Source organism: Phycodurus eques, chromosome 10 (genome assembly GCF_024500275.1).
Source record: "Phycodurus eques isolate BA_2022a chromosome 10, UOR_Pequ_1.1, whole genome shotgun sequence".
NCBI lineage: Eukaryota > Metazoa > Chordata > Actinopteri > Syngnathiformes > Syngnathidae > Phycodurus > Phycodurus eques.
Genome location: NC_084534.1, coordinates 26,510,199 through 26,534,246, shown reverse-complemented (window position 1 = coordinate 26,534,246; position 24,048 = coordinate 26,510,199). Strand labels below are relative to the sequence as shown.

General features: G+C 41.1%; 1 protein-coding gene across 3 annotated transcripts in view; it reads left to right on the top strand.

The window, feature by feature from the left end:
- The first annotated feature begins 1,019 nt into the window (after positions 1 to 1,019).
- Positions 1,020 to 24,048, top strand: part of eya2 (EYA transcriptional coactivator and phosphatase 2) — a 32,604-nt gene continuing 9,575 nt past the window's right edge. Inside the window, exons 1-9 of one of the 3 annotated variants that reach the window (XM_061687499.1) lie at positions 1,020 to 1,078; positions 16,659 to 16,805; positions 17,389 to 17,430; positions 17,698 to 17,824; positions 18,087 to 18,203; positions 20,976 to 21,052; positions 21,156 to 21,339; positions 21,582 to 21,730; positions 22,499 to 22,582. In XM_061687499.1, coding sequence (XP_061543483.1) covers positions 17,722 to 17,824; positions 18,087 to 18,203; positions 20,976 to 21,052; positions 21,156 to 21,339; positions 21,582 to 21,730; positions 22,499 to 22,582 — 714 coding nt within the window. In that variant the 5' untranslated portion in view covers positions 1,020 to 1,078; positions 16,659 to 16,805; positions 17,389 to 17,430; positions 17,698 to 17,721. Of the gene's footprint in view, positions 1,079 to 16,627; positions 16,806 to 17,388; positions 17,431 to 17,697; positions 17,825 to 18,086; positions 18,204 to 20,975; positions 21,053 to 21,155; positions 21,340 to 21,581; positions 21,731 to 22,498; positions 22,583 to 24,048 lie in introns of those variants that run through there. The other 2 variants (XM_061687500.1, XM_061687498.1) reach the window with 2 other exon arrangements.

Sequence of the window (24,048 nt, the reverse complement as noted above, 5' to 3'; positions counted from 1 at the left end):
TGTGGGTGCGGATGGTTGTTTGTTTGTACGTGCCCCGCGATTGGCCGGCAACCAGTTCGGGGCGTACCCCGCCTCCTGCCCGATGACAGCTGGGATAGGCTCCAGCGCTCCCGCGACCCTTGTGAGGAGAAGCGGCTCAGAAAATGCACGGATGGATAGCATTTCAATGCCAAATTATTTTAAGGTTATAACATTTTACGGTGGCCTGGAAGCGCAAAACAATATAACAAATTGTGAAACACTTTGACATTTCGGGAAACACAAAAACAAAAGACGAAACACTTTAACATTTTAATACCACATTTATGGAAAATATTTATTTATAACTTTTAGAAAAGATCCAGCAGTTTTCTAGCAAAATAGACATAAAATATAATATTATATATGTATGTATATAAGCCACCACAAACATCAAAACCTAGTGACGCCTCTTCTTTGAGTCATTATCAGGAACGGTTAAATAAAATGGAATTTTTTTTTGGGATATAGTTGGATCGTTTAGTTTCGATTACACACGACCCCCCCCCCTCCCGCACACCCACACATACACATTGCAGGCAGTTATTTAGCACATGCTTACAAATCCTTCTATCTGAAAGTGTGGACTGAGAGCTTCTTGCTTGCGTAAACAAGCAAACTGAAGAGCTCTTGACCAAACAGAGATTGAAGAGAAAGAAGATGAAGAGAAGGAAGAAAAAGTGGGCTGAGGATGAGGAGGAGGAGGAGGAGGAGCCTGCGCGGCCACCGAGAGAGGGCGGAGCTGCTAGATAAGTGCGTGCCTTGACTTTTTAACGTGATTTCCCCTCGGCGGCCAAAGCAAACACGCTGCGTGCGTGCGTACGTGCGTGCGTGCGTGCGTGCGTGCGGAGGAACACTTGGCTGAGCAGTGCGCGGAAAGTGGAAAGCTGTCACTTCTGCAGCTTGCACGCCGCCGCCGACACCATTGTTGGTGTTGTTTGCTCGAGTCTCTCTTTTCTTTTCTTTTTTTTTTCTTTTTTTTATGAATTCATTGTTGATTTATTTATTGATGTATTTTTTGCTCATGGATAATGGGATTTTCCCCTCACGCAGAACAATGGTAAGCGTCCAAAATATCTTGACCAATTCCTGTTCAACTAAATTGCGGACTCAATCGTGACGACTAAATATTTTCTTCAAAGTTGGGTCTAATTATCATGTAAGCCGATTAAGTGACATTTATTTGTGGCATTTTTGTCATCCTTAACCGCAATACATAATTGTTGCATTGACGAAATAAAAGGCCACTTTTTAAGGTCATGGTACAGTCGCTGTCACAAGAGTGGCGTTATTAATTTTAACGCCATAGCCTTTTACCGTCATAATTCAGAATGTAGGGGGGGAATGAACACTACAGAGCAGCTATAAGCACAAATAACCAAGTTGAACTATTTTTACTTTTATTTCCCCTCATCCATAACTGAATCATTCTTTTAAAAGATGCAATCAAGCTGTAGAATTTTATTGAACATTTGAAAAAAAAGTTAATTAATAATAACAAAAACGACAATACAACTATTAATTATAACGATGCCTTTTTTCCGATCAGTTTCTTATCCGTTATTTTTATTTTTTAGACAATCTGCTGCGTCCTCCCGTAACACCCGAATGACTGACCTCTCCCATAATATGTACATATTTAAGATTTTGTATGTAATTTCCAGTGCAATAGAGCGACATGAGTGCACACGAGATTGCAGTCAGGCAGGCACACTTGACCGCCCCCCCCCCCCTCCCCCCAGCCACAACCTCCACACAGGGACCCCCATTAGCTCAATTAGGGGAGCCTAGCTAAGCATTTTCAAGAAAGTGCAACAGGGCTCCCCATCACGGCTCCCCTCTTTTCACAACCATTGCAGCATTTATCACTCTGCAGTCCTTGATTACACGTCATGTAAATCATTGTAATATTAAACGTGCATTTTGTGGCTTTAAATGTCCTTTTCAGCATATTTTAACTGAATGCAATTTTTTTAATGCAATAAAACTGCACAATCTAGGGAAGCCAACAAATATTAATGCTCAGTATTGAGTGACACGTTCTAATAATAATATGTTGACCGTTTTGGTTAGGGTTAGCGTCACACTGATTCCCTTCTTTTCCTACGCTTGAGAGTTTCTAAATTAGGAAATTGATGAGATTGAAATTGTATTTTATGGGAGCTTGATTCGGATCTTTTGAGCGCGACACATTTCGTACAGCAAAATTGGGTGTTATTATTTATTTGTTAAGGCAATATGTTTCTAACACAACTCCAGTGTTGTTAGTATTCCCTGCTGTCTATATATATATATGTTTTTAAATTTAAAAGAAATGCATGCAAATCACAAAACGTGCAGCCAGTGAAGTGTTGCGTACCTACTGAATCAATATCCGCTTTTTAAAAGTGTCGAAATTTATGGAAAGCTGCCTGAGCATTTATTAGATATCGTTCATATGCATCTTAAGGTCCATGTACGTGTATACGCTTTGTCCTCACTAGTAAGAGAATTTGGCACACTAGTCGAATGACTAGGGTGCACTAGTGGAATGAATATATCCTCCTATTTACATTTTATAATATGACAATTCTGTACACTAGTAGGAAAACAATTGGCATACAAACTATGTTACTAGTGAGGCAACTAGTAACACACTTGTATTATTTGTAGCACACAGTTGTCAGTTCGGTCTCACTAGTAAGATGTCGTCTTTCTATAATGCGCAGCAGTGCAAGGCAGTAACAGAAAACACTTTACTTGTAGGACACAGTTGTTCTACTTGTGCGCTGAACTGTTTTACTAGTGAGTAGAAAAAGCAGAGGAGCGCGCGGACCTTAAACTAATATCCAATAAACGACTTTCCATAAGCAGTTGTATCAAATTCATCTTGGTGTGACAGATGCTCAAACATTAAGCCTCCCTGTTTACCCCCTTTTAGACACACACGCACACCCACACACACACACACACACACACACACACAAATGATGGTGGTGTGTGTGTGTGTGTGTGTGTGTGGGTGGGGGCGGTGTAAGATTTGCAAATACCGAAGGTGTTAGCCGGCCGCTGTTTGATTTAATGCAGTGGTTTGTCTCCTAATAACATCGGCCCTCAAGTTTATGGACTCTGCAGCAGGACGCCCCCCCAATCCCCTCAGACCCCCCCCGAAACCCTCCATAACCCTTCACGGTTCTTATTACTGGCTCTAATAAATTGTGACTAAGCCCCCTAAAAAAAGTCTGCTACTCGGAGAATTCCCCATCCTGGAAGACATCGCCCCCGAAGAAAACAAATTCATTCCAAAGCCCTCTGTAAGCCAACCCTTTGTGGAATGATAAATATTTTCATAGGGGGCTCGCTCTTCCTCGTTTCATTTACGTCTCACTTCGCTTTGACTCTCCGCGTCGATTGGCCGTGACTCATTCCTGTGTATCACCTGGACTGTGTACGGAATCCTACCATCATTCCCTACTCCCTTATCACAATATAGTGCTTCCTAGACATGGAAGTTCCCACTCTTGAGAATTTTTCGCTTTACGATCCATCACTCAGTCGATTCTTTTTTTTCACCTTGTGTAGCGAGTAGAGCTGCAGCTATCGAATGCTTTTAGAATCGAACATTCCACCGATTGCCCATCGAGTAATCGGATAAAAATGTATTTTAACATCATTAAACGCAACAACATGTGCATGTGAGGTGCAACTATTATTTCCGTCCACTTGGGGTCGCCAACGTTGTACTCACGTTGTACTGTCGTTCCTGCGACTTCAAGTGTGTATGGCTTTTAAAGGCGGGGCCTGGTGTTGTGAGTGACGTGGGCGTCAGCGAATGAGAGTGGGGAGTTGAGCTGTTACGCTCATCTTTCCATGTGCTTATTAAGGGTTTGTTTTCCTACTGTTTCGTCAATAAAATGATTGAACGTGACCTAGCGATGGTCGGCTATGTTGGATACGCTAACAGTGTGTGGTTACACATTGCACGTTATCTTGTTGAACGTGAAATGATCGCAAACTTTGGACCATTTCTGTCATAATGGACATTTCCTCCGCTCGATGGTGGCAGCGAACGTCACAACATCATTCACTCATTCCCTTCTCCCTAATCACTATATTGGGATTTTTGTATAGTGGACTACATCGTTTACTAATAAGGCCAATGAAAAATGCTCTTAATTTCGGAACACTTCTCTACAATATAGTGTAAAGGCAGCGATTCCCAAGCCGGCCGCGGTGTTAGGGAACAGCTCGCAGTCAAGCCGACAGCTCCGGCGTTAAAGTGTGCGAGTGGCGTCGTGAAAAAGATCAGATGTCAGCCGCAGTGCACTTTGATTCATGTCCTGTATTAAAGTAAGTGGGCTTGATTCCGTAAAATTGGGAAATGATACACAGCAATTGGAGTTAAGATAATATTTGGGGGGAAAGCATGATGGTTGCTGCTGCCCGCGTGGATAGCGTCACTGCGCACTTGTTACCGCCGCCGAGGAGGTTTTATCAATGTCAAGCATATATTTCCAAATGTTGTTGTTATATGCAAAAAGCAAGATCAATTTTTGTTGTTATTTTAACAATAACAATGATAATAATAATTCGCCATGCAGTGCATGATTTCCGCTGGTCAGTTACATGAGTTAATTAGCAGGATTACACACCACAAATGACTCAATCTCCAAGTTGATTCCAGCATTTGTTGTTATTATTATTTCAATATGTTTGCTTTTGCAAGATGGGTATTTACTGAAATATTATTCAGCCCTTTTTTTTAGGTGTTCAAAATGGATAACTTCATCATCATTTTAGATTGATCTTAAGCAGCAAAACAACATAACAACTCGTAAACGTATCATTAAAACCATCATAATGGTAGATGTATTTACTTTTTTTAATCCCAAAATGTAATATGTAATGAAAGCCAAAAATTGCGTTTGACTGACATTTTATTAGTAGGATTATACACAGATTTTTTTTTGCGTTTGTGTGGTTTTTTTTGTGTTTTTTTTTTTAACCCCGCATGAGCTAGCACTTGGTGACATAGTCAAGGATAAATGTCCTCTAAGGAAGAAACCTCTAACACAACCCAAGATCCGCGAGGTGACCGTCGACTTCGGGAGCTTGCATTGAGATTGAGAGACAGGGTAGAGGAACAGAGGGTAGATAAATAGATAAAACAGGGTAGAGGTGTTGAGGGACGAGAGAACAAATGGCACAACAACAGTCGTACCAACAGTAAAAGTTCTATGATGACATCACACTCCCTGGCAACTTCATTTAGGGATCATTGCATTAGATATATTGTGCGGCCGCAAGATATATCGTTTGAGCATCGTCATCGCAATGTACGTGTGCCCACGAGTCACATCGCAGGGTCCTGCGCAATCTTGGTGTATTGATATGCAGACAATCAACAGGAATATTAATAAGTGACCAGCAGAGAGACCTGCTTGGACATGCTCATAAGATTAGCACCGATGTGACGGTAAATTATAACCCATGTAAGAACACACAAACAGCAGCCAGGAGAGTTATATATCTTTTTTTTTTTTTTTTTGTATGATAACTATTAATGAGGATACGGGAAACAATTACACGCCTGCATTTACTGTATTTCGCTTTAGAATGTGACGAATGAATGCATGTCGCAACAGATTAAATTTAGGGTCAGGGGAGAAATTATTGTATGGGCACAATTCTGGTGTTCAAAACAACGTGTTTTGCTTAAACTAACGCACTCAAATATAGAAATACTAATACATATGTTAAAACATTTGTGTAAAATAACAGATCGATTAAAAACAAATGAATAGTGTTAGGAATGTGCTAATGGCGCTACAGTATAACTGGGCTTAGTAAGAAATGATTTTAACTTCATGTCTGGCTGGACTTTTGCACAATACTACAGTGCATTTGAATACAGGCACAGGCAGCCTTCATACACATGACTCAGTATACTTTTGTGCTCAACTGAGTATAGTTTTTCTAGACAGAAAAAGAGACGTGTACTGGTTTTCACATTACGTGTATGTTATCTTGTAATTTTTAAACACCACAATATACATCGCAGAGTTAATGAAAATCAGAATGTCCTTTTTTTTCAATATCTTGCAGCTCTACATTGTATTAAATAAAAGTACAGTAATTTCCTGTGTATAATGCCCCCCCCCCCCCCCCCCCCCCCAAAATGTCAAAAATCAATGGTGCGCATCGTACATAGGTATAGGGGAAAATGAAAAAAACTTCCCATTTTATAAATGTATGCCGCCATCTAGTGGTTATAAAGAAGTGGTACATTTTCATTTCAATATGCCACTGCCACCTAGAGGTTATGAGAAAAGTGTACACTTTCATTCTAATATGCCAGTGCCACATACAGGCAATGATAAAGGTGTAGCCTACACTTTGATTCCAATATGATAGCATATAAGTACAGTTGTGCTCATATGTTTACAGACGTTGGCAGAATTTGTGAAATATTGTTTTTTAAATATGACTGATAACTGAAAAACAACCATTATTATTTCCTTATGGTTATGTTTTGTTTGATGATAATGCTTTTCTGAAATGCTTGACAGTTTATTTTGAATCTTATTAAAATAAAACTAAATGTGTTTCGCCTGGCCCTTCATGTTTTCTTTAAAGAATTGTACCCATCTTACAAATTCTGCCCGGGTTAATGAAACATACGAACACAACTGTGTGTTTTCTCATTAACTAAATAAAAGTAGTGCCGTGAATTTCAAAATAAGAGCAAGTAAATTAAAATAAAGTATTACGTGTTCAAATAAAGTGCTTAACTTCAGAATTATTATTTGAAAAAAAGAACAAAATACAGATAATGCTTCATGTTTGGATCATATGGGTAGAAGCAAAATCATGCATTGTAAAAATGCATTATACATAGGTAGAAGGGTTTTCCAAAATGTTGACGTCAACTTCGGGGGTTCGTATTACACATGGGTGCGCATTATACACGAGAAATGACGGTACATTTTATTCATTCATTTATAGATCTCTTACAGTGTGCTACAGAAACAACAATGAAGGCGAAAATTCACAAGTCAATCAACTACTATATAGAGGTTTTTATTTATACAGTATATAGTTCACAAAATATTCCACTAAAAATCCCCATATAGTGATTCCGGAGTAGGGAGTGATGTGTTCGGAATCATCCACTCATTCCCTACTTATTAATCACTACATAGGCATTTTTGTACAGTGGACTATGCACTGTAGTTTCAAATGTACGTGTAGCTCTCACACTACGTTTTATTTGATTTCTTTTAAAAAGCTGAGTAGGACAATCAGTGCTGTCATGAGACGACAGCTGTCCCTGCGATCCGTGACGCCACACACATCGCAGCACCCGCCTTTTTTTTTTTTTTTTTTTCCCCCCCCCCCCTCCGCACACACACGCACACACAGATAATAATCTTTGCTTTCCACTGAAATGTAAGAAGAGGCTGCGGCTGCGGGGCTATTTTGTTAGGTGTCTGAATTTTGCTTCAGCGTTTTTCCACCGTTTTCCCTTCTTGGATTTTATGGCCTCTCTTTTACACATAATCGCACATGTAATTATAAAGTGTGTGCTTTCCCTTGTGATAAATTATTGACAACTGTATACATTATGTCCATCAGGTGCTTAAAAGCAAATCCAATTTGATTTGTGAATGGGTTGAGAAGCACGGTTCCTCCGGGTGGCGCGCTTCAAAAGAACGAGTGTCAATTTGAAGTGTAGAAAATAAAAGTTAGATTCAAAATACAGTTCGCATTTTGTCTTACTGATTATACACATATTTTGAACATTTGCGATGGGCATTTCACTCAATTTTGTTGATCAGGAAAATCGATTCATCGATAAATTGTCAGCAAGTGTTATTTTGTGCTATGTGGAAAATAATTTATATGTATATCTTTTTCAGGATAACTAATGTTTTTACATTTTTCTTTACAGTAGTTTTGAATGATAAATCATCAATCACTATCGACATAATTCTTCATCGATTCATTTATTATTGTGCTAATTGTGTTTGATTGTGCTACGCTTGCCAGGTACATCACCATTTTTACGCACTGTACCATCATTCTGTATAACACACACGCACACACACACAAGTAAATGTGGCAAAAGAGAAGTACACTCATCGCTGTTATATATTTTATGTTAATGTTGTGTTGACATATGCTTCAATGTGATTACGACGTGGGAGGTCTTTTTCACGGCTTCAACTACGAAAGAAATTGTTAGCCTAATAGCACGTGCTTGCTAAAAATCGTTTTCTGAATTCTTGTTTGTTGAATTTGTTTGTGCTTTTTTTTTCTTGTTTTCCCCAAAACGTTCAAAAAAATGCCGTTATTCTTTTGGGCTAATAAAACGTTAAAAGAATTTTATTCCATGATTGTTACATATTTTCTGAACATTTTACGTGGTCCGGCTATGTCACAGATATTCCTGTGCAACTTAGAAAAGAACTGTGTTCAAATACGCTTACAATGCGTTTAAAAACTACGTTTTAATGTATTTAAATATGTTTAACGCTTCAATATTTTTAGTCAGGTCTCTCTAGTGCAGACTTTCGCCGACTGCGGGTGGGTCTGGAAAGCATCTCCCACGATGAACGGGGGATCACTGTAATTGGTCCTCATTCAGTCTGTCAGTGCTTCAGTTTCTTCGGCTTGTTAGTGCGGCGGCTAATAATGTAGTGTGTGTGGGGGTGTGCGCGTGTGTGCGTCTTTAAGTGGAATCGGGGCAGCGTGCAAGCGCGCATGCGCCCGCCGGCTTCAACTGACTGCACCAGATGTTGTTCACCTGGGAGCGGGACCGCCATCTGACTGGGGTCAGCCCACTCCTGTAAGCCCTCTAGGCAGCTGGGGAAGGGGCGGGGGGTTTGCGGGGGCTTTGCCAGTTGGTCTGCCACCACCACGACTGTCCCCATCTCGGGGGACACCGGTCCTGTGTGGAACGGGCGGAGGTGGTCCCTTTAACTGTGAGTGCGCCAAAACCAAAGGAAGGCTTAATCTAAATCTCAACGCTGGTTACAAAAGTTGAAAAGATTTCCAGTACATTTCAATGGGAATTGAATTTTATTTTTATTTAATCTAAAATAAAATCTAATCTAATCTAATTGTAATATTTCAACCTAATTTTCCAAATATTCCAAATTGAATTGATTCTCCAAGTGTGGTAAGAATACCACTAGTGGTGCGCAGGCTCCCTCTAGTGGGGCGTGAATGAATCAATGCCCAAGCGCATTTCAATTGTATTTAACTTTTAAGTTCAATACATTTCTGTTTGATCTTTAAGAGGTTTACATTTTTTTTTACCCTTTAGGAGCAGCACATTTTTGCTTATCATTTCAACTTTATTCCCGTAAAAAAAATATTTGTTTCTTACATTTTGACTTTATTCTCATAAATTACCAATGTGTTCCATTTACTATAACACAACCTTATTATTGTTTAATTGTGATTGTCTTCTTTTGTCATAATATTTTTTGATGATTCTTGCAGTAGACTGTGTTTGGTCTTTTTTTTTTTTAGTTTGTTTCTTCATAATATTCGTCTTAAATCCTATAAAACTTAGGGTGCTTTTTTTCCCCATAATATCACAACTTTGTCATATATATATATATATATATTTGGACTTTATTCTTGAAAAATGATGTTTTTTTTTCTTGTAATATTCCAACTTTAGATATAATACTTTTATAAAAAATAAATATTTAGGCCTTCTACCCTCCTGTATTTTAATGTTGGTCATTATAGTGGTATACTTGGAGATACAATATTTTTTTGGGGGTGGTACTTGCTGTAAAACCTTTGAGAACCACTGATAAATCTACATCCCGGATTTTTACCTATTACGTGTGAATACGTAACATTCACTGTATTTCTTGTATTCAACAGGGGGCTTTTTTTTTTCTATCTTAATTTGATCATCTCTAGTTATTTGAGTGTTTTGTTTAATCTTTTCCTTTATCCTGCTTTCATGAGATTAATCTTGATTTGAATCATTATCTCTTTGTAAAGCATGATCAATCTGCCTTGTGCACGACCGGTGCTATACAAATGAACTTGCATTGCCTTTATCAGTGAGAGATTTGATGAAGCAATTTAGAAGTGCGTGGAGAGATAAAGAGAGGGGCATTGTCCAATAACAAGCTTGTCATTAGTGGGTGTGGGGGGGCTTTCGGACTTAGTCGAGTGGAAATAGAGGGGGCGGGGGGGGGGGGGGGGGGGGCACCGTGTCTGTGAGGTAAAGTTACACGGGGCCTGTAGCAGGCTGCAGTGTAGATAAATAGATAAAACATTTTCCCCCCTTGCCAAAGATTTATTGGATCCCATCCGAGTTGGACTGTTTTTCGGTCTGAGAGCCTCGGCATCTGTCGTCGCGGTGAAAGGCGTTAGCGAGGTGCGCCCCGCCCGCTCGGCTCACTCGAGGAAAAAGTGGCGAGTCGAGGGATTTGTCGCCTCTCGGGCTGGTTGCTCGTTTCCCCTCATTGCGGCTCCTGGTAAATAAACTCGCTGCGTGGCCGTCGCTCCGCGAGAAAGTTTGGTGGGATTGCGGTCGGATGTCTGTGCAAACGGGAAACAAAACATACGACAATGTACTCGACTTTTGGTAATTTAGTACGATTTTATACAAATTTGTCTCAGAGTTGCGCTGTAATTTGTTGAAAAGTGACATTTTGGGATGCAGCAATTTAGCATAATTGATCCAACAGAGTTGATACAAGTAAAAGCACAATTAGCTCATTAATAATTATAGCAACGTCTTCACTAACACGGCTCACCTCTTGTTTCCCACACATAATCTGTGAACAATAACAATGCAAAATAGTCCAGTCTTGTGTTTTTGTTTTTTTCCCCTTTTTTGTAAGATTTCCAACTAAAATATAATCGATGTATTGCGTTACAACAGGGCTCACCTTTTGTTTTCCGCACTAATTCCAACAGGTGCTAGCTAATTTTTCCACCTTTTGTTTTTGTAAGATTTCCTACTAAAATCTCATAACTGCATATTGTTCCTTTTAAATTGACACGCAAATAAAACTCTTCATTGACATGCAGATGACAAGTGACACCTCTGACGTAAATCTATATACTTTGCCCTGATTAGTATTGACACAAAAACTATTGAATGTAGTCATCAAAACTAGCACACGTATATTTGAAATCCCCCAGAAAATTAAAACTAATTTACTAATTTTTAATAGATTTGAACGGTAAACAAAAGTTTTTGCATGTAACTTATACAATTTTAAATGCAAAATATGTCACACATTCTCATAATACTATTTTACGCTTGAATTTAAAAACAAAAATTGTCACCGTCAAATTTTGTTGCATTTTTACTTCTAATTAAATAGAAGTGTAATATCTTTCAAATGTTTCCATTTTTCTCACAGTTTTCTGATGTGGGTCTTTTAATTTTAATTTTAATTTTATTATTAGAATATGCGGCGGCCAATAAAAAACGTCCAGTGGCACACAAGTGCCCCCTAGTGTAGATATGCTTAGTTGTACCTAAACATGTGTCCGGTCGCGTACGTACAGTGGTGCTTTGACGTACACGTTGAATTCGTTCCATGACCACGCTTGTACCGCAATTCAACTTTTCCCATTGAAATGAATGGAAATTGCATTTATCCGTTCCAGACCCCACAAAACATTTTTGTAACATAATTATCAATAAGAAAAGTAGGATTGTATTTGTATTATATTGTATAAAAACTGACAGTAAATAGAATGTCAATAATTAAACAATATTATTAATTGCTAATTTTTTTTTTTTTTTTTTTGCTTCTATTAGAAGCACATTGTGCGGCTCTGTCGGGAACATGAAGAATACTGTCACAAGTAAACTGCAGTAAAATTAGTTATATTTTATAGCCCGTGAGGACTACTGTATATGTGAGTATTGTTGTATTTTCTATCAGTTGTTTGAAGGTTTATAACTATCACAACATTGACGCTAGTTTCATTAGCCCGTGTATGTTGTTTTACATTATGTGTTAGCGTTGAGCTATAGTGGACTTTCCTAAGGAAAGTTTGTATTCACGATGCAAAATTGTTTTTGTTTTATGTTTAGCTTTGCATTTCCTTTAACCGTGAGTGGCACTTTTTGAAGTATCGTTGCCTATCTGCCGAACTGCACACGACACGTTCAGCGAGGGCAGGTTAAAACAAAGCTCACGTAAGTCAACAGGACAAAAAAGCAACAACAACAAAATCTTTTTTAAATACCACTAATGCCTCGGAAATGGAGAAACGAAGTTGGGGAACTTGTAAGTCAAGGTAGCACAGTTTTGTATAACATTTGTTGCATTGTTGCACCATCAGCTGGATGCTTCAAAACGAAAAGGTGGGCGGCAGCTGTGGGCAATTTCCACGAGGAAGTCTATCTGTGGCCCTTGTTCGTTGTCTTTTATCAGACAAATAAAGAAAGGCTCTGTCCACGCAAGGGATCCCCCCCCCCCCCCCACACACACACACACAACAACCACACAAACACACACACACGCACTCTTTCACCTCCCCTATGTAGCCCCACCCGGACGGCAGTCTGTCCAAATGGAGGCCTCCAGGTGGGCTTCCATATGGCCCGAGCACGGCCCGGCGGCTTCACCTTGTCAGGCCGCTGATGGAGACGTTTCAATAAAAAAGGTCAAAGTACCGGAGGGGTCACCGAGGCGTGCGGCCGTCTGGAGAGGAGCTGACTCAACGCACACGCACACACACGTTGACACCGTAAACACGGTAAAAGCTGAATGAATAATTGCTGCCCGCGGGAGACATGGCTGACTAAAATGATTAACTTTTTAAGGCCTGGAGCCGAGCGGTGGAGTAGTTTAAGAATAAGTCTGTGATTGACAGGGAATTAGTCAGCTGGGAACTCTTGCAGCATATGGAAAAAAATTGATGGACGGATGGCGGACGATTTCGGCTACGATTGCACGGCAACGATCATCGTGAAAACGTCGCAGATGGTCCTGAAATGTTGTCGTATGGATGCCACGCCAGTAATGTCAAGAAACACCACAGCGGTACCTTGATTTAATGTTTTAAAAAAGGTAAACAGCACTGTATTGTTTAAAAAAAAGGAGAATGTAAAGCAACAGAATGGATTTATCAAGTTTAATTAAGCCAAAAGTCTCACGCACACAGTATTGTTAAGGTTTTGTGGTGAAGCTAGTGGCCAAACCCACTAGGACCCAATTTATTTACATCCATAAACAAAAAAAAGCAGACAACATACTTGGGAAAATCTAAATACTAAATGAACAAAGTCCCAAGAAGTAATGAAAAAAACAGAAGGAAACATGACAAAACTAGGGAAACGTAATTTGCAACAACAAAGAAACCCGGGAGCTAAATAAATGAAAATTGACGAGACAACGAGGCACACGGACACGACACGAGTGGCTGGAGGGAGCTGATTGGTTGACACAAGGAACAGGGCTGACGAGAACAGGCGGACACAAAAACCTAACGTGCAAACAAAACACGAAGGGATACAAGAAATATGAAACTAAATGAATCCAAACAAAGTCAACAAAAACACAAATCATGACAAGTATTTGTGTGTTAATGTATGCCTTGAAGGGGCGTGGCCTAGTGAGTGGCATCCGGAGCTGGAGTCACTCGGGTTGGATGCTTATTTCAGTACTGCTTCATGCTCTTTTGCGAGTGTTTTCATTTTTTTTGTTGCTGATTTTTTGGGTTTTTTTCTTTGACTGCATCTCGCTACCTTCTTTTTTCAATTTGCTTGAGTGGTGGCTTACGTGAAGGTTGCTCCTCATTTAAATTTCAAAAAAACAATTTTTTTTTAAATGTATTTATTTGTTTTCATTTTTAATTGATATTGTGAAAAAGGACTAAGGCAGTCGTCCTATTAGGCTGGCGATATACACATTGTAGGAGAAGCATTGACAAAATCCATTAATTTGAGCGCGATGAAACGGTTCACCCAGAAACTGATAATCATTTCAGACAGTATTACCAATCGTTACGTTATCGTTACGTCCGTGTTTAGCGTCTGTGAGACTCGTACCGTAGTTTTCTTCTGACTTCTACGGTAGACAAGTTAGCTTCATTGAATACTCTAATTGGTGTGAATTCTTGTTTGTCAATATACCGTATAGCGCACTTAAGGGCCTTAAATTCTCTCCAAAATGGACGGGGGCGCCTTATAATGTATATATATATATATATATATATATATATATATATATATATATATATTGATTACAATTTTGGTCTCCATAATAACTACAGGAGTGTATGGTATAAATCTCTGTATAGATTTGAGCATTCACAATTAGCATTAGCGCGCTCGCGATTCGCATTGTAGGTTGAAAAAAACAAATGCTAACTACCACTCAGCTCACTCATACATCATGTTATATGTATTTTACACATCTAGTAGTGTCTTAAAAATCATTTACAGACACTCCTCTGTCGTTTATGGAGAAGCTTATCAGTGACACACCACTGTGTCCGTCTGCAATAAATGTCCGTGTGAAACATTCATCCCGGTGGCGCAAACATGCTTCCGATCGGAACTTTTCTTTTTTGTTTTGTTTTTGGTTTTCTGTGGACCCGGCGGCGCTTCGGGGCAGAAAATTCTGCCTCTACCTATTTGTAAAGTTAGCCGAGTTAGTCGTTTCTTTTTTTTTTTTTCTTCCCAGCCCTAATTCAACTGTTTCTGTTTTTATTCTCCATGACCAAGAGTTCATCAGGGAGTCAAGTTGAAGACTAGAATGTTTTGTATCCACTGTGAGATTGGGATGATAGTTTTTAGAATCATAAATGCCCCCATCCATCCATCCATCCATGTAGAAAGCGGTGGTCGAGCAGAAGCGTGAGACTCAGGTGACTCATTGCGGGACTTGGCCCTGTGGCCCCTTGTGACCCCTCCTTGACCCCCACTCTGCTTCGCTGCAGCCCTGCTGGGTTTGTTTTAGCTTCGGTTTCATCCCTCTGCCGTCCACATCTCCGCTGAGCTTCCGCTCGTCTTCCCTCCGGTGTCCCGCCGTTCCCATGGCTTCTCGCGGGACTCGCCCTCGTCCAGAAAGTGTCTTCGATATCACGCACACGCCTTTTGTGAGTGTGAATGTGTGTGTGTTGCAAGGGATGCAGCTGATGTCAAGAGGTTTCCGCGCAGGCCTACCTTTCATTTTGAATGCCTGGGAAGTGGGACCTGTGTTACTCTTGAGCGTGACGTCACTGTCCGATGTATTGGTGGTTCAGTATTCACAAATTCACCTTTTTGCATTTTTCCTTTCTGATGGTGCAGCTATTTGCTGAGAGACTAATCTATTTTTGTGCTCTCTATGTACGCGAACACAAGATGCCGCCAAAGCCAGGTCTAAAAAGGAAATTAGAACAATAATTGGTGTCAAGGATGTGCAGTTTGTCTTGCAATACCAGCGTCTTAACTTTTTGTAGATATAAGTGTGCTTCTGACCCCCACCGCTAGATGGCGCCAGTGCATTTTGCATCATCCAGCCACCATCAATTCACATTGGTTTCCTTGCAATGGAAGGACAATATCATGTGGTGGGGCTAATGCACCATTAAGCTGGTTTGCCAACCGCCCGTAAAGTCCACAGAAGAAGAACAAAGACGGACAATGTATTAGGGACAGGCGCTCACATTTTCTGTGCAGGTTTTGTGGCGCACAAATGTTACCACGACGTTTAGTGTGGGTTGTTAGTGCAAGTTACGGAGAGTATTTGCCGTATGAGCATGTACATGCACGCTACCTGCACATTTATTTATTTTTTTTATTAAATCATCTGTAAAACATTTTCTAAGGGTCATTTTGTAAGATGAGTTTTGTAATGATATCAAACTTTTTGGAAATCCAGGTTTACTTTAAACTAAGGCAACTATAGGCAATCATAAAAATTTTTTTTTTGCTGTTAGTATCAGGGTTTGAGCCCTATCCTTGCATTTTTTTCTGTATTTTTATCTGAAAATGCAACGTTTTGTCGTACCCCCACATATTTGTAGATGTTTTTTGAACCTATCCTCAGTTCTTCGCTGTTTTTGTGCACCATATAGTGGCATCTTAATACCAAGGAACTGTTAAAGTGAGTTGAGGTGCTTCATTTGGACAAAAGTAGTCCTTTGCTGGCATCTATAGGCAATTACTCTAAAGTATAAGCCTCGCTGATTCTCGCTACTTGGGCAGGGCTGGGTTCCTTTCCCGAATCCTAACTGATTTGCATTGTTCATGTGACGGTGACAATAAAGTTCTCTTCTATTCTATCAGCAACAAATCATTCCCAACATTTTTGTGTGTGCAATGAGGCAAAAGGAAAACAAAGAGAACAAAAAAAAAAAGTACACTACGCCACAAAAAGCGTGAATGTTTGTTTTTAAATTCCAAAGCTGCTATTTCGGCTGCGGTCTGCAGGTTTAAATATAAAATTTCCCCCTTCCCCTTGCTTTATTACTCGCAAGTGACGCTGCTTGTTTTACAGCGCTCGCCTTCCGCACTTTCTAGCAGCGGCCTGGCGCCGTGACAATCGACGACTCGTGCGACTCGCAACTGGTTGTGTAACAACCGGACCGGTACTACCGACCCGTGTGTCATTCATGTGCGTGCCTGAGCGCTGACGGAACGTGGCGGCTGTTTTGTTCTGTCGTCTCCACAGAAGAGCTGAGGACCCGACAGAACCCGACAGAACCCGACAGAACCCGACAGGACCCGACAGGACCCGCGTCGTAACTGCGGACCAAGTGGACTGGAATCTCTCGCTTCGGAAACAGTTGAGAGCTCTCGTGCCAAATTGTAGACTGCAGTAAGAGTTCATTTGTGTCCTTAAAATGTATCATTTTTTATACAAATGTACACCATAGTCGAATTATTGGACTGTTTTGAGCTTTGAATATTGTCAAATAGGATAATATTTGTGACAAGTGACAAGAATATACAGTAAGAAAGGAACCTTTTGATTGTAAGTCACTCTAACCCTAAATTGTATATTATTTTGTTTGCTGATTATGAAAGAGACAATATTTTTTTGGGTGAGTATTCAAAATTAAGATTCAAAAAGTGCCTTCATTTTTTAGGATGGATATCTTTTTGCTAACCAGCCATTCCATCATCATATTATATCAGGCGTTCATCATCATACTTAAAAGAAAAAATGAAGTTGAAGGAGCAAATATTTTTTACAAACTTGATTATTGTAATTAATTCCAGGGCTTATCTATTGATCGATTTATTGATTCATGTTGACCAGCTTCAAGTAAAAAAAAAAAAAAATAGTACCCCAGTACAATAAAGTGCACTTGTATTTCCTTAGGTTTAGATGGAAATAGTTTTCTTCTGTTTTACTTCACTGTACTGTCACTTTAAGGCTACTTCGCTGTCTTTCGCAGGTTTCTCATCGTTGATTGGAAACGCCCTCAAACCAGCAGCAGGTGAGGTTTCTGTGACGTTGATTTCTTTCTTCTTCTTTTTTTTTTTTTTGAAATGAAGATGACAAAACTGCATCACAGCGGTTTATCGCGGAGTCGATTTGGGGCAAGATTCCAAGATCGACTCCTGGTCGACTTCCCCAAAATGTGCCCCAATCAGACGCAAGAATCCTTGACAGATGGCGGCCAAAGCGGAACGATCATTTCCAGCATTCGCCTTTTCGACGCTGCGCGCAGCTGAGATGTCTCTCCTTGCTTTTGTTTGTCTAGGCTCATCTTACGGGGGACGACATCATGGCGGCGTACGGGCAGACCCAGTACAGCCCCACCCTCCAAGCCGCCGGACCCTACACCCCTTACGCGCATCACTCGCAAGGCTACAGTGTGCCGTCCTACAGTCAGTCCACACAATACGCTTGATTCGTTTTGAATGGGACAAAACAAGTGTTCCCTGTTTTTTTGTTTTTTTAAATATAATTATTAGCATATGTCATATTTTGATAATATTTCAAATATATTCTGCCCGTTTCTCACAACTATCCTCTCGGTGGTGTGTCAACTTCGGAGGACATATTTATTTGACTTTATATTGACTTTAATGTCAAACGTCAACTCGACGGGAAGCCCTGAAGTTGTCTGTGTTGCGTGCGTGTGCGCAGACATTAAAACCGAGGAGGGCCTGAGCCACTCGCCGGGCCAGACGGGACTTTTGGGCTACTCCAACTTCAGCAGCGCCCCCGCCACGCAAAGCCTGTACGGTTACTCGCACACACACGGTGAGCACAACCCAACTTAATTGCAGTATTTCGATTTTTTTTTTTTTTTTTTTTTTTGCTGCTGTCAAATCAGCATCTCCTGATTTTATTTTATCGATTTATTTCTTTATTTTTGAGCCTACCTCATCTCAGTGTTAGTCACAAATTGACTTGTTTCAGCCTGCGCCGCCGAACACAAAGTTATCATCCTTTCGGATGAACGGCCGTCGTAACTTCCGCCACTCTAGTGCAAATAATTGTTCTGCTTGTCAATATAGTTCGCTGGCGTAGATTCTGTGTTTCCACAAAGATAACCTAAGTGAAATTGGATCATTTCTGGCAGCAGAGCGTTTGGGAATCACTCTTTGGAAGTGTTGTGGGATCATTGTTTTTGTGGTATATTTAGGGTGAACATTATGAATACAGTGGCACCTGTGGTTTCACCTATTCGTGGATCTTTTTTTCATTCAAACAAAATGTTCTGTTTTTTTTGTATTTTGGTTCAGTTTTTTTAAAATGAAAAAGACTTATTGGCACTATGCTCACTTATATTATAAATTCGGGGGGGGTTATTAAAATAAAATAAAAAATGAAGTACGATTTTAATGGCTGACTATGAAATCTTTTTGGCGACGGGAAGTCCAAATTGCGCACACCCTTTTGAAAGCGGGCACGTGGCCGTGTTCAGAATTATCCGATAGCATTCAGACTCATGCTAAATGGGAAGCAGCACGCACCTGCCACCTTTTAAAGTAACCCACAAATAAAGGTCAGATGTTCTAGTTGGCTTTCCCTGACATGTTTGTAGTCACATCTGACAACACAAGCCGTTGTTATCATTCAAAGGTGTCAGCCGGGAGAAGGGTTTCATAATTAGTCAAAATCTGTCACAATCGGTCATCTATAGTAATCTAATCTGTGATCTAATAAGTAACTTTCTTCTTTGATTGGCTGGGAAAGGTCACATGGTTCTAACATCTCCTAATGAGACGCGTGGTCACATTTGAACCAAATATGATCGACCGAAGACCTGGCGTTGACCAGCTTTGCTTTGGAAAGTGCGTCCGTCTTCTTCCTCACCTCCCGTCTCGGTTTGCGTGACCTCCCTCTCCTCCTCCGCCTCGCTCGCCCCCCCCACCTCCGCCACACCTGTTCCCCATTAGCTGCGGTCTGGACTCTTGGCGTCAAACGTCTCCACGTCCCCCCCACCCCTCATCGGCCCGCCCTGGCCCACCTCCTCCTTTCTCAGGGTCAACCCGCGCCCCCCTCCCCCTTCTACCGCTCAGGCCAACAGCACAACAGGCACGGCGAGGACGGAGGGAAAGTGAGAAAACAGACAGATGGGCGGACAGAGAACGAGAGGACTGGTTTGAACGAGTGAACGAAACAAAAGAGCTTGCAAGAAAGTCGCTCATCCCGGGGGACTTTGAAAGCGGCGTGAAATTGACCTTGCGTGTGACAGCGGGCGGGGTTAAAGTGCGTTTTACGAGGGGGCCGAGGGGGTTTAACGACGTCCATGGTATGAATGAGACGCAGCAAAAGTGACGAGATGAAAGGGAGAAGAAAGTGCATCCACTCTCATTCCTTTGTGACCTTGTTGGGAGAGATTCTCTCTTATTGGTCAGTTGATTTGGCTTTCTTTAAAAAAAAAAAAAAAAAAAAATTATAGTACTTTCGGTGTAAATAATATATATATATATATATATATATATTTTTTTTTTAAATCAATACTTCATTTAATTTCTAATTCCATAGATTCCTGTGGCTAAAAAGCGAAGTGTTGAAAGTCCCTGTGGAAATGATGTTTCCAGACGTGAAGCGAGATAAGGAGGGCTGCAGTTTCCATACAGATATCTGCAGCTATGTATATATATATATATATATATATATATATATAGTTTTACAGTAGCACTTAACTCTATTTAAAATGTAGATGTGGCTGGATGGATGGATGTTCCAAACTGTGACATCATGGCGCAATTTCTGCTTCCACCGTGAGACTTGTCTTTCCTTTTCTTTTGGGAGAGAATACACATGTCAGACATTATGCCGGAATGTAAATATTCCTGTAAACACACACATGGCACGAAACCTGCAACGCAACCACGTCGCTTTCCAAACCAGCCAGAGAGACCAAACCAAACTCAGTTATATTCTTAAGTATTAATTAGTCACATGCTCGTAAACTGCCACGCAGACCGAAAAAAAACCCTCTTTTTTTTTTAATATATATTTGTTTCCATTTTTTGTTTTGGTTTTGTTTTTTAAATCCATTTTGAAGATTGTTGAGTCACCAGGGAGCTTCCAATGGCTCATTCTTTGGTCGTAAGAGGAGTTATGAAGCAGAGATGCAGGAAATGGACGATGCATAGTAGATTTCACTCATAACACACACCCACGCCACAGGATCATCACTTTTGGATCATCACTTTTGGATAATCTTTTCGCCACGTCCGATAATCGAGTCAATGCTGACGTTGATCGGAAAGCCCGACGATCTTCGTGTGTCCGACGACGATCTCCATAGTGTTTATTTCCAGGCCTTTGTGCTCGCAAAAGAAAGTCCCCACGAGTGGCTCGCTGCTCCCCGTGTGAATTTACACGCCTCCGATCGCAGCACGCCAGGGTATGCGGTTGGTCCGCAAACAGGAAGGGGCCGACTTCCCGTCCACTGTTTTCCCACACGCGATGGATCTCCTCAATAATCTCCGATTCATGATTGCTGCTCACAAATCCGTGTGACGAGGTGATGACCGCAACATTTTGATCCTTGGCCTTGTGGTGGTTCGTCAGGTGCGGGCATTTCCTCGGGCATTTTCCAGGGCGGCCACGCCATCTCCGCGTCCACGCCCTTCAACCCCACGCAGCAAGTGAGTGTATCCTCCATATGTCTTCGAAATATCATTTTCAAATGTGTGTGCGTGTGTGTTTGTGTGTGTATTTGGGCTACGCTCCCGTGTTTCTTCTCAGCAGGAGTTTTCATCGTATTCAAGCTACAGTCAGAGTCAGTACTCGCCGTATTACAACTCGCATCACTACAACAGCCCGTACCTGAGCGGCAGCAACATTAGCCCCGCCTCCATCGCCCCCCCGTTAGCCTATCAGCACCCGGAGCACCCCGTCATGTTACCCAATCACAGCCCGGAGTCTCACACCGGTATGTTTTATGCCGCGGAATCTGCGCTGCTCCCGCAAAAGTCTGGGATTTTGGGCTTTGTGGTGAAACTTCAGAATAAAGTTTGGAGAAGGTCAAATTAAGTTCACCTGTAAAGGTTATAGTGCAATTTAGGTTCATTCTGAAATTTCACACGAAAGACCAATATCCTAAACTTTTTTGTGTGTGTGTGACTGCTATATATCACAATAGAAAGAGACTGATTCGCTTGCTTTTTGTCTCAGGGGAGTACCACCCGCCGCCCAGCCCCCTCACGCCGGGTAAAGAGGCGGGCGAGAGGGGCACGGTGTCCATGCGGAGGGGGTCCGACGGGAAGTTGAGGGGGAGGAAAAAAGTCAGTGACCCGGTGCCACCTTTGGATGCGGATATTGAGGTAAACATCTACCTACCCAACTGCGACAGTCGGGTCAAAGGCGCAAAGCAGGCGATGCAGAAGTTTTGAAAGAAGCATATTTATGTAAAAAATAATCATGTAGAGCTAGTTAGTAAGCTAGCGGCTTGCGGCAAAGTGCGCGACTTCTCTGGTGACTTTTATTTTCCCAAAACGTGATAATCCAAAAAACAAAATCTCACGGACTTTTTGCAGTATTATTGGAGACTTCAGGAGACTCCGGGATGTTCAGCCCGCCGCGTCCAGACTGCAGATGATTGGCGCTTACCTTAAAGTCACCACTGGGATATTGAACCATAAAGCAAGCACCCAAATAGATTCATTTGTATTTACACTCATGGAGTCAAGCACTTCATCACCAAGTCGCCAATTTATACTTTGCCAATTTGTGTCTGGATGCATGCGCGTAAGGAGCCGGACTGGTTGTTTCGTTTCCTCCAGAAACCCAAATATTTGTACACAAGGCATTAAAAAGTCCCATTTTCCAGACTTTCTCCTTTAACGTTCGATCAGGGAGCTACAGCTCCTCGTTTGAGCGCCGTTAGACGAAACGTGCAATAAATCCCGGATCATTTTTCTGCGTTCCAGCAATCACCCGATTGATTTTGAATCCCAGATGTTTGAGGAGCCCGTTACGGAAAAGATGGGAGGAGATGTTTTTTTTTTTTTTTTTTTTTTTTTGCTCTGCCCCGTGCAGCGCACTCTTCTTCTTCGGAGGTTAACGCTACAACGTGTGTTATTTCACTGCAGCGGGTGTTTATCTGGGACCTGGATGAAACCATCATCATTTTCCACTCGCTCCTCACGGGGACCTTCTCCTCGAGATTTGGCAAGGTACGACAACACCGCCCGCCGCCTCCCACAAGCCCCCCCCCCCAAACTCCACTTCGCTCACACAGGCACAGTAAACCACGAGTGGTTGACACCTCCCCCTAAAAATAAAATAATTATAATTCCCTACAGTATCTTGATAGTTTAAACATATACCTCAAGCTATGATCCTCAAACAGTTTAATATCATTTCAGAATCATTTTACATTATTATCCTTAAAAATCAATGATTGATTGTTTCTTTGGGAAAAAATGCACCAGAAGTGCACAAGAACTTCGGTGATTTTATTCAGTTCAGGCTTTTTTTTTTTTTTTTAAGCAATGCAATTTAAGACAAAATCATATGACAGGAGTAATAGTAACTCAAAACACTCTCATCTCAAATCATCTTTCCCCATTGAGATGAATGGAAATGCCAGTAATCCGTTCCAGCATCCGTCAAAACCCCATCAAAAAAATCTACAGTCTTGTACTTTACAAATCTGTATGTTTTCGTGTTTTAATAACATAACATTTGTTAACATAATTTAACAGAATGTAAAGATTAAAACATTTGTGCATTATGATTATTCAATGCTACTCTTCCGGTGTGCGTCACCGGGGAACAGTATAATACATACAAACTTGTAAATTTGATGATGAAACACAGAAAAACAACATTACAATTAAGCTGTAATAATCCTAGATTTTTTTTTTCTCAGAGGATAAAGAATATATGCATGTGAGTATTGTTGTATGCTGTGTCTGCATGTGTTGCTACCGCTGTTGTTCTCATCGCAGTTCTTGAAAGGTTTATAATTACTGTGACATCGGTGCTCGTTTTGTTAGCCTGCGCTTTGCGTTTTGTATCGTGTGTTAGCATTGAGCTAGCAGACTTTTGTAAATGTCCACTTTGAGTACAGACGTGAATGAAAATACCACAAAATCACAGACACATAAATATAAAATGGAATTGTAAAGAATGACTGTGATGACGAACGAGCGTTTTCCAAGCACATACATTTTTTAACGCACTGAGATTTTATAACTCAGACCCTGTTGTCATTTAACGCCACGAATCGAATACCTTAGGATTGGCTTCACTAAAAAAAGGGTGAATAGCAAACCACGAGTAACGATATTAAAAAACGGCCCCCGTCCTTCTGGGACGTAGCACTTGTTTCTGCAGCGTTTCACACGCTGGCTGTTTTGCCGCTCGCCCTCGCGTTGTTTCTTTTCATAACGCCGCCGGCTTGTTTAGCTACGCCGACTTCCTGCGGCATGATTGACAGCCAGCGGGACGTTTTACATAACACGGGAGCGACGGAGGGGGTGCGGACAGTGGTGCGTTTCTTGCTCTTGGCCGGGAATCTCGTGTTTTGAATTCTCACGGTCCCCCTGCGGCTCGACGCGAGGCTGACGGGGATTTGAGAGCGGGGTCGGCGATGGCCTCATGCTGCAATGCTCTTATTATTATTATTTTTAAATCT